The following is a 10379-nucleotide window of genomic DNA, read 5'->3' as shown; positions in this document are numbered from 1 at the left end:
CAAGTGGCATTAAAAAGTCTTGAATTTAACTAGCCTTATGCTGTAGGAACCGTTTCTCTACCCAGGTCTGACCTAATCGCTCCTGTTTTCCACTTCATCAATATAACCCTGGATTACTACTTGTGGAGTAAGCATGCAGCCATATGACTAAACACGAAAATCTGTCAAAAGCCACGGTAATAGATTCCGTATGATTTTGGTTTGACATATGAATTGACATGTTGCTGAAGTTGGGACCTGGGTTTCTATAGAGACATTGTTTTAAACCAGGGGTCTTCAATGTTTTCCAGTCCAAGGACCCCCCAACTGATGGGAAGATGGAGCGGGGACCCCCTAATTTTATATATGGTTTGAAATGTGTTATATCAAACAATCCTATAGTCACTCTCTTACAGATGAAGTCATGTGACGAAAGTAATTTCAGCCTGGGATTATTAAAAGATTTCTGATTCGGATTGATGGGATAGGTGTTGTGAATGAAATGGTGCCCAGCTTGAAAGAGCTCCTGTGTGTCGTTTAATGTGTGCATTGATGACTGAAAGACATCTTCCGCCTCCATTTATCTATTTACTACAGTGTGTTGAATTCATGTCAATTTAAATACATTTCAATGAGGGAAATAAATTGCAGGGGGGAATATAAAAAAAAAAAAAAGTCTAATCAACCAAAACTTTGGCGACCTCCATGCAGTGCCTCCTTAGACCCCCTAGGGGACACGGAACCCCTGTTAAAGACCTCAGTTTTAAACACTTCTGAATAGAAATAGAAAAAAAATACAATACCAAAATGATTTTAGAAAAGGCTGTTTTGTCAGACTCATTTTAAGTTGTAATTTATTTCATTTTTACTATTTTTTTCAGCTTTCATTTTTTTCAAACAAATCTTCATATACATTTTTTTATTTCTATTTCTTTAATGTATTTCTTGCCAGATATCTCTTCTTTTTTTCTTCTCAACTAAGTTTTAAAAATACCCGATTTTTACAGTCAACATTCTCTTCACTTCTGGGGCCGGACTTCGTTCTGGAGTGAGGAGCAAAGACACATTTGGTTGACCAGGCAAAATGGGATGCTTTTTTTCTTTCCAGATTTCCATTTACAAAACATGTTCTGTTCTTGCAACATTAATGGAACAGAATTCTGTCATCTCTAACTGCCTGGTCAACCAAATGTGAGACCATTTGCTCAGCATTAATGCAGGTTGGAGGTTGACAAGTCAGTTAAAATGTTAAACTAATTACTTAAAAATATACAATAAATACCTTAAGAATGGATAAGAAATGTAGGGAGCAGCAAGCACCTCTCATGATCACGAGGTATGGCTCCTGAAGACGCTAATGTATCAGAACCCATGCAGATACCTTCCAATCCCAACACGAGAGAAAAATACCAGTTAATATCGGCCAAAAATATCCACCGACGTATCGGTCAACCTCCAGTTAAAGTATATCTGCTCTTTGCTCTGTTATAATCTCTTCAGTCAGGTGGATGGAGTCCACTAAATATGAGCCTGGAAGATAACTGCTTCACCTTCCACTGGTTCACCTTCTCCCAGGATGATGTCCATTACAGCATCATCTACAGATTAGATCAAAGTTTATTCTTGTGTTTCAGGGGCCTAGTCAAAGTTCAGAAAGAAATGTGAGCGAAGGGTTCAGAAAGTATATTTAATTGTGATTTTCCAAGAGAGGGAAAGTGTTTGTCCAAAGCTAGTAGAGAATTGTTGAAAAACAAACTGGGGCATGAATCTAAATCTTTGCTAAACCAAACCTATTATATTTTAATAAAAAATAAATCAGACTGATACCATTTATTATCCTTTATAACCATCTGGTTTTATAAGTATGGATGTGAAAAGGTTCAAAGGTTATGAATACCTTTGCTAGCCTCTGTACTGTTACATTTCTCCTCTTTTAGGTGGGCTACACAGTGCGTTTTGAAGACGTCACTTCACCTGAGACCAAGCTAAAGTTCATGACGGATGGGATGCTCCTGCGTGAGGCCATCGGAGACCCCTTGCTTCTGCGTTACACCGTGGTGATCCTGGATGAGGCTCACGAGCGCACCGTGCAGACCGATGTTCTCTTTGGCGTGGTGAAGAGCGCTCAGCGCAGGCGGAGGGAGTTAAACAAGGTTCCCCTGAAGGTGAGGGCAGTAGGAAACACACCTTTTTGTTCATCCCTGTTCACTGCTTCTGATTAAAGCAGCTCCTCTGCAGGTCATTGTGATGTCTGCCACCATGGACGTGGATTTGTTCTCGGAGTACTTCAACAAGTCGCCGGTGTTGTACCTGGAAGGGAGGCAGCACCCAATTCAGATCTACTACACCAAGCAGCCCCAGTCAGACTATCTGCAGGCTGCACTTGTTTCCATCTTCCAAATCCACCAGGTTGTCTTTGATAATTGATGGAGAAATACTTTGAAATGTATAGGATGGCAGGACTGCTGGCAGTTTCCCTCAATTTTATAGAGACGGGGTTAGTTAGAAGGTGCTGTTGGCTGATTCCTTCTGACAAGCTGTCCTTGTTGCTTCCTCATAGGAAGCACCACAGTCCCATGACATCTTAGTGTTCCTGACGGGCCAGGAGGAGATCGAGGCTCTGGCGAGGACATGCAGAGACATCGCCAAGCATCTTCCTGATAGCTGTGGTCCCATGGTGGTTATGGCCCTGTACGCGTCATTGCCTCCAGCTCTGCAGCTCAGGGTCTTCCAGCCGGCGCCTAAGGTTAAACAAACAGGACATGTAAACACTCATTGGTACAGTCCTTGTTGTAACCTCCTTCTGTCTTGTCTTACGGTACAGGGCTGCAGGAAGGTCATCCTCGCCACCAATATTGCAGAAACATCAGTCACAATCTCTGGGATCAAATACGTCATCGACACTGGGATGGTGAAGGCCAAGCGTTTCAACCCTGGTGAGAGGTTTCAGTCAGTCGTTTCTGCTTGTCATACTGTGTCATTGAGTTTTTGGATCTTACACCATTAAATCAGCTCATTTTATTTCCATCAGTTGTTGTCTTTCCTCTCTCGGACATTTAGAAGTATCTGCTCTTCTCTTCCTTTTACTGCCTACAGTCAGAAAGCTGAGTGTATTTTTAGTAGAGATGTACCGATACATCAGCTGGCCGATTTCAGTGTTTCTTTCCTTTATATGCATCTGCTGATATGTGGAGGTGTTGGCAAATTGATAAGTGTATTGTGTAAAAATAATAACTGATGTGTGTCTGTTTTAATATTATTTCTTAAAGAAATATAGAGAAATAAGATGCTGGTTTGTTTCTTTGCTTGAATCGGTGGTTCCTAAACTTGGGGTGGTGCCCCCTCTAGGGGTGGCCAAGTGTAACTGCAGGGGAGCATGGTGCAAATCTGAGGTCTGCAGGCTGTGGAATCTCTCCAATGGCCTCTACTTGGGCCTAAAATAGTAAAGAACCAACTTATGCAGCATAATATTAAGAACCAGTCATCAAAGCTTTAGGGTTTTTAAAAACTGTATATTATCTAATTTCTAAGACAGGCAGGATAATAGTACAATAAATATGTTAATAGATGTTCGTTTTTGCTAGTTTGAAAAATATGTTACAACAAATAATACCCTATAGATGAAAATCCCTTCTCCATCCTTATGAAACTTTTTTATTTATTTATTTATAAGCTAAAAATGCAAATAAACTGTTGTTTTTTATAAATGGCAAAAGATTTCCTTCATCACATCTATAACAAAAATAATGAGTTGTGTTTTATTCAAAGGTGTATATATTATTGACGGTTCTAAACCACTTTCTCTCAGCTGGACTCAGGCAAAAACTGCTTTTTGAATTTTAAAGGTGTAGACCCCTGGTACAAAGGAATTGAATGACTGACCAAGTTTGAGGGTCTTTATAATTTATTTATTGATTTCAATGAGGAAACTGTGGTCCTCAATAGAATAAATAGCTAAATGTAAAATAATTGTAAAGTCATTTCCGAATTCTCCCGAGTGAATAAAGTGAACGTGATTGGTCGTTTATCAATTGTTTTTGTGGAAGGTTTGCAAGCAAGTTTGATTGTTGCCGGTTTCTCGGAAGCATCTTGCTAACCAGTTAGCAACTTAGTGCTAGTAGGTTCCCAATGGGAAATTACATTGGGACTAAGTAGCATTTAGCAACAACTCTGTCAAGGAACGCTATGGACAGCGGAAACATGCAAGAGGAGGAGAGTTTTGTGTCGGAGGTCGTGGATGAGCCTTTTAGTTTTGCTGTAAGGTCTTTCAAACTTTTCTCTTTTTTCTTATGGGAGGACGACATAATTAACTTCCCCCTGATAACAGTTTTCAATTGTCCGATAAAATACAGGGAGAAATATCCTCTGTGTTGTTGGGGTCTATATAGTCTTGAAATTTTTTTTCTACAAAGCTCTCACATTTAGTATCATTTAGTAAATTATTATTAAGCCTCCACAGGTTTTCTTTAGTATTCTTTATTATTCTATATTTATCAACATTTTGTATAAAGAAATAGTCTAACCTTGAATGCATCTGATGGGAGTAAGAAAGAAAGTATTTTTTGTCTCCAGGGCCTAAGGTCCTCCATACATCCATCAACGTTAATTCTTTAAGGATTTTTTTAAATATATATTGCTTCTTTCTTAGCCTTTGTAATTTTGCCCAAGAAAGGGTTTAAGTTGATGTTCCAGTCTCTCCCGCATATCAATATTCCAGATGCTTCTGTTGCAATTGTGTCAAAAAACTTTCCTAATAAGCTGTTAATTATTTCCGGGTGGTCTGTACACATTCATTAAGTTGACCTCTTTATGATCTATGTATCCTTTGATCAGTACTGTCCTACTTTGTCTTTAATTTGTGAGAACTGAAAATCCAACCTATTCGATAATAACATTGCTGCTCCCCTTGAGCTGCTTTTTGAATATAAAGAAAATACATATTTTTAAACCCCATTTTGCACAATTTTTCATGCTCAGCAATAGAGAGATGTGTTTCTTGTATCTTGTTGTTTTTGTTTCATTTTTGCAAGAACTTTGCCACTTTTAATGGGTTTGTGAAGCATCTAAAACCTTTTCTTTTTAAATCTTTAAAAATATATTGGATTATATCCTGTTACAATTCATCACTGCCAAATATTTTCTTCCTCTTTAAGATCTCATCAGAAGGATTTGGTTGAACATTTTCCAGTGTCAGTATCTAATGCTCAGATGACATAACCTGCTGTGTTTTGCCCCTAAGACAGCGGTTTGGAGGTGCTGGCCGTTCAGCGCGTTTCCAAGGCTCAGGCGTGGCAGCGGGCCGGCCGCTCTGGCAGGGAGGACGCCGGCTTCTGCTATCGCCTTTACACCGAACAGGAATTCGACAGCCTCATCCCCATGACGGTGCCTGAGATCCAGAGGTGTGAGGTTTCTGCTTGAACCTCTCAGGTCAGAGCGACTGAAGAGGTTTTCTTACTGCTGCTTCTCTCTAAATGTGTGTGTTTGTGTCCTGCAGGTGTAACTTGGCCAGTGTGATGCTGCAGCTGATGGCGCTGGGCATCCCTGATGTGATGAATTTTGATTTCATGTCCAAACCCTCTCTAGGTAAGATGCTTCTTTTTTTTCTTTTTTTTTTTAATCTCTTCCTGTTCATCTTTTCTTCCTCTGTGGAACTTTATTTTACCTAGAGGCCATCCGCTCTGCTGTGGAGCATCTGGAGCTGCTGGGAGCTGTAGAGAGGAAGGATGGGCAGGTTATCCTCACCACTCTGGGCAAGAAAATGGCCAGCTTCCCATTGGAGCCTAGATATGCCAAGGTGCATTTTGCCTTTAGTGTAAATTTGGTTATTCAAAAACTATGGAGCACGATCTGTCTCAAGTTTGACAAATACGCATATGGGATTCATACATGCACAGAACATGATTCACACATGCACAGAACAAGATTTACCAAAGTATTTCTGTTCCATAAAAATTCTAAATGAAATTACAAAGTACCAGTGGTCTTTTGAGTGTGGATTCTTGAGATTGCTCTGAGGTGCCTCGATACACAAATGCCTTTTGTGTAGGAGTACTTTCTTGTGGGTGGCTTATACAAGAGAGCTTTGTGAATGGTGGCAAACCATTCCTTGCTAAAAAAATTATGACGAGGAATCTTGTTCTGTGCATGTGTGGCTCTTGTGTGCTTGCGTGAACCGTGCTGTGTGTGGATCTTGTACTCCATAAAAAACTTCCAACAAGTAGCATAAACCAAGGCATCATATGCACTAAAAAGTACCTTTGACCATTTTATCATGCGTTTTGCTTCGTCACAGACCATCCTGCTGTCCCCGGACTTCTCTTGTTCTGAGGAGATCCTCAGCATTGTGTCTCTGCTCTCAGTGGACACTGTTCTGTACAACCCACCTGCCCGGCGGGATGAGGTGCTCGCGGCACGCAAGAAGTTTATCTCCAGCGAGGGAGACCACATGACACTGCTCAACATCTACAGAGCTTTTAAAAAAGTTGGTGGGAACAAGGTGAGGATGGTGGTGGGGGGGGGGAGGGTGCCCTGAAGGATTCGGAAAGCCTGCTGCTAACCCGCTGCAAATGTTTGTTGTTGTAGGAGTGGTGTCGGGAAAACTTTGTCAACAGCAGGAATATGAGTCTGGTGAAAGATGTCCAGGCTCAGCTCAGGGAAATCTGTCTGAAGGTACAAATCTGTAAAAACAAGATTCTACTTTTCAGTTGTTTCACTGAAACCAATCTAGAGAGAAATCCTTCATATCCTTCAATCATATCCGCGCACCGGTACCATTTATTCATCCTGTCCGCTGAACTGCTGCTAGTTTTACTCACATAACAGGAAAATGTCTAGTGCTACTACCATGAGCTCACTCTCGAAATGGAATTGAAAGATTCAGATTAGCTAGCCTAACGGCGGGGATGACGTCATACACACTGCTTCGTTTAAAAAAATATATAAATACAAAAAATATATAATCGCGGATGTCTGGGGGGACAGTGATTTGCCTACATGTTATGAATGCTGGCGTACCATAAATGATTATGAACAGTTTAGTTTGTGCTTTAAACTCGTTGGATATAACCTTAACGAATGTCTTCAGAACAGCTCCAAATGACACAAAACTATTTGATTCAAAATTATTTGATTCAGGTGTGTTGAACCAAAGGCACATCTAAAAATTGCAGGATACTGGCCCTCAGGAGCTGCACTCAACTTTAGGCCACCACCTCCCCAAAGTCTATCATCAAAGAGTTATCTCTAACTCTGATGATAGACCAGTTGTCTAGAAAAAATTGTGTTATTTTGAATTATTAGAACAGATACTTGAACACCATGCTTAACTTAAGTTCCTGTTTTCCCAGCTGAACCTGAAGCTGGAGTCGGGTGGGGCAGATACGGGTAATGTCCGCTGCTGCCTCGCCCACGGGATGTTCACCAATGCTGCCGAGCTGCAGCCTGATGGAAGCTACCTGGCTCTGGACACCAAGCAACCAGTCGCCATCCACCCATCCTCCGTCCTCTTCCAGGCCAAGCCAGCATACGTGGTGTTCAACGAGCTGCTGCACACGTCCCGCTGTTACATGAGAGACTTGTGTTTGGTGGACCCAGACTGGCTGCTGGATGCAGCACCAGACTACTTTGGCCGCAAGATCCACAGCACCAGGAGCTAACATGAATTACATTGCACTATTAGTGTTGAAGGACTTATGTACTTTTTGGGCTCCACTACCTCCAAGCTAAAAACTATCAGGCATGTGTCACTGTAGCTCTGCTGATCAGCGCCTCACAATGCCAACTTCCTTTAGCCTGTTGTGCTATGTGACTCTTTTAACCAGTGACTTATTTTTCTACCTATGCTTTAGCCTTTCCGGGATCTGCATGCATTTCGGCAGCACAGATTACTTGATTGAAGCACAGTTCACCGGAATCCAAAGAGCCAATCTTTGCCAAATACAAGCAGACTCTTGTTGCACTGTTATGGATGATGGCAAAAAGTCTGTTTGCCTTCAGAATATCAGCATTTTTCAGACCTTTCTTAGCAGGTAGTTTCAGGTTTATACAGACAGTCTATCAGAACTGACAGAAAAGACGGTAAAAATAGTTAGAATCTGTTAAACAGAAAACCTAAATCATACCAGCTGCATCCCTTGCTGTGCTCGCCCATGCATGTTAACTGACACCGACATGCATGTTGGGTATGAGTATGTGGCATGCCTTACCTCTTGTTGCTCTACTCTTAAACATGTGTTGAACTGATGATTACTCAGACTCTTCAACTGTAAGAAAGTAAGTTCTAAGATGGCTAATGTAAGCAGGGAGTGCGTGAAGATAAGTCAGTTTAGTGTTGGGCTTATTTGTGGTTACTCTGGACTCAGGTTTGTCGAAAATCTAACCAGAACAAATGCATCAATTTATAACTCTGCTAAAATGTTTCTTGGCAACCCTGCCCAAAATGAACAGATATGTTGGTTTGATGTTTTTTTATTTACACTGAATTTGTTGGGGTTCACCCCAACTTTAATGTCTAGCTTATCTTTCTGTTCCGATATTACAAAAACATACATGCATGCATAGTTTATTTGAATAAATGCAAATATTGAATAGTTTAATTAAATTCTGTATTATGTTGTTATAGTCTTGCCTAACCGCACCTGTTTCTAATAAAAACCACTTGATCAGAACACAAGAGTCTAGGAGTCACTAAGAAGAATACTATGCATTTAAATTAGGAGTGAGGAAAAAAAATGATTTGGCAATATATCGAGATTTTCAGCTGCCAAATATAACATTGATCTTTCAGTTCAACTCAGTTATGCTGCTGACAAAAGCAGCCTATGTATCCTACGTAGCCTGGGTATCCCATGATTCATTGCCAGTCCCAGGAAGCCGGTGTAGGAACTAGATCTGTTCAGGTGGTCAGATCTGCTCAGGTCCTGCACGTGCCAATGACGTTACGCTACATGATTGGCTGAACTTTCCCACATGATGTAAGATAAAGTGGTTGCCCAGACTACGATAATGACTTAATGACCGATGAAGGTCATTATCTGATTGATAACAAAACTGAAAAAAAATGTTTTTATGGTGAGCAAAGTAACTGCAAGACCATGATATAAAGGGGGAGAGCTAGGTAGCACTGTAGCTAGCTGTGCTCAGTAGCTAACAAATCTGTCATTACCCGATCCGTACCGGAAGCACGATCCGTACCATCAGCTCATTTGCGCNAGACATTTTTTTAAGATGTGTATTAGCATTTGTTAGTGAATTAAGGCTAGAAATAAATCATTTTAGTATCATAATTACATTATTTATGGACACCTGGATGTATGTCTGTTTGAGCATGTGCAGCACGGATGGTGCTTGTCATTACCCGATCCGTACCGGAAGCACGATCCGTACCATCAGCTCATTTGCTCGTGCGCAAACAGAATAACTTCCGGTGGCAATATTTCCTTTTTCTAACTTTTTTATTCTTTTGTATTTTTTAGAGGCATGGGTTTCTTTTTGTAAATCTTTGTATTTTCGTCAATATTGCATTTTCTAAAAATAAAAAAACAGAAATACATAAAAAAGTTCAATCGCCTTGTGATAGTAACTTTGACTGCACTGAGCATGCGCAAAAATACGTCACACAGCGTATATATTTAAATTTGTTTAAATATTTGATTTACTCTGTACTTAACTATGCACTCCAGCAGTACTGATCCCACAATGGATTCATTTGCTACCTTTCGTGACCTGCAGTTTTTCATTGATAAGGGAACATTTCCCGAAAATTTGGATTTTTATTCCAGAAAAATGACGTCAAGCAATACAATGGAATGAATTTAAAAAGCATCAATTTCTTCCAGAAAAGTCTTCAATATTGTCTTTAAGATGTAGTTTAGTATTCTTTAATTATTTAAGGATATAAATAAAGTTTTTTCAGTACTGTAATTACATTATTTTTTGGCGACCCGGAAGTTATTCTGTTCGCGCAGGCGCAAATGAGCTGATGGTACGGATCGGGTAGCGACAGTGCTTCCGGTACGGATCGGGTAGTGTCCTGCATGCTAGCTGCAGCTCTCGCTTTCCTACATTGTGTTGGCAAAATCCAGTCAATCTAAGCCCATTACTGCCTTCTAAAGGCCAGAAGTGAGAAAGCCGGTGTCTTACTCATTAAATGTAGTGTGACCACAATATAGTTCCTCTGTGACAGAAATATTGTTTAGTTTTTTTTAATTGTGATTATATTACAAATATGAATAATTACTCAGCGCCATTAACCTAATAGCAGAAAGACCTAATCTAGCAACAAACAAGACAACAATAAAACCTCTCTGTCTAAATTTAGGTTTGGTAATTACAATCCTGTATGTGACCAAACATAACGGAAACATTTTAATTCAACCAAGAAAAGCAAAGTAAATACATAA

The 10379-nt window shown here is 40.2% G+C and overlaps 1 protein-coding gene across 1 annotated transcript in view; it reads left to right on the top strand.

Annotated features, from left to right (window-relative positions):
* The window catches only part of dhx33 (DEAH-box helicase 33), a 10791-nt gene extending 1704 nt beyond the window's left edge, over window positions 1-9087 (top strand). Inside the window, exons 3-12 of the mRNA XM_015395860.1 lie at window positions 1917-2144; window positions 2218-2388; window positions 2540-2725; window positions 2804-2915; window positions 5219-5378; window positions 5474-5562; window positions 5646-5773; window positions 6272-6475; window positions 6562-6648; window positions 7326-9087. Of these exons, the coding sequence (XP_015251346.1) occupies window positions 1917-2144; window positions 2218-2388; window positions 2540-2725; window positions 2804-2915; window positions 5219-5378; window positions 5474-5562; window positions 5646-5773; window positions 6272-6475; window positions 6562-6648; window positions 7326-7634 (1674 nt within the window). The 3' untranslated portion in view covers window positions 7635-9087. The remainder of the gene's footprint in view (window positions 1-1916; window positions 2145-2217; window positions 2389-2539; window positions 2726-2803; window positions 2916-5218; window positions 5379-5473; window positions 5563-5645; window positions 5774-6271; window positions 6476-6561; window positions 6649-7325) is intronic.
* Window positions 9088-10379: the final 1292 nt, after the last annotated feature.

Source organism: Cyprinodon variegatus, unplaced genomic scaffold (assembly GCF_000732505.1).
Source record: "Cyprinodon variegatus isolate N-32 unplaced genomic scaffold, C_variegatus-1.0 Scaffold765, whole genome shotgun sequence".
NCBI classification, from domain to species: Eukaryota; Metazoa; Chordata; class Actinopteri; order Cyprinodontiformes; family Cyprinodontidae; genus Cyprinodon; species Cyprinodon variegatus.
This window is presented reverse-complemented; position numbering and strand designations above follow the sequence as displayed.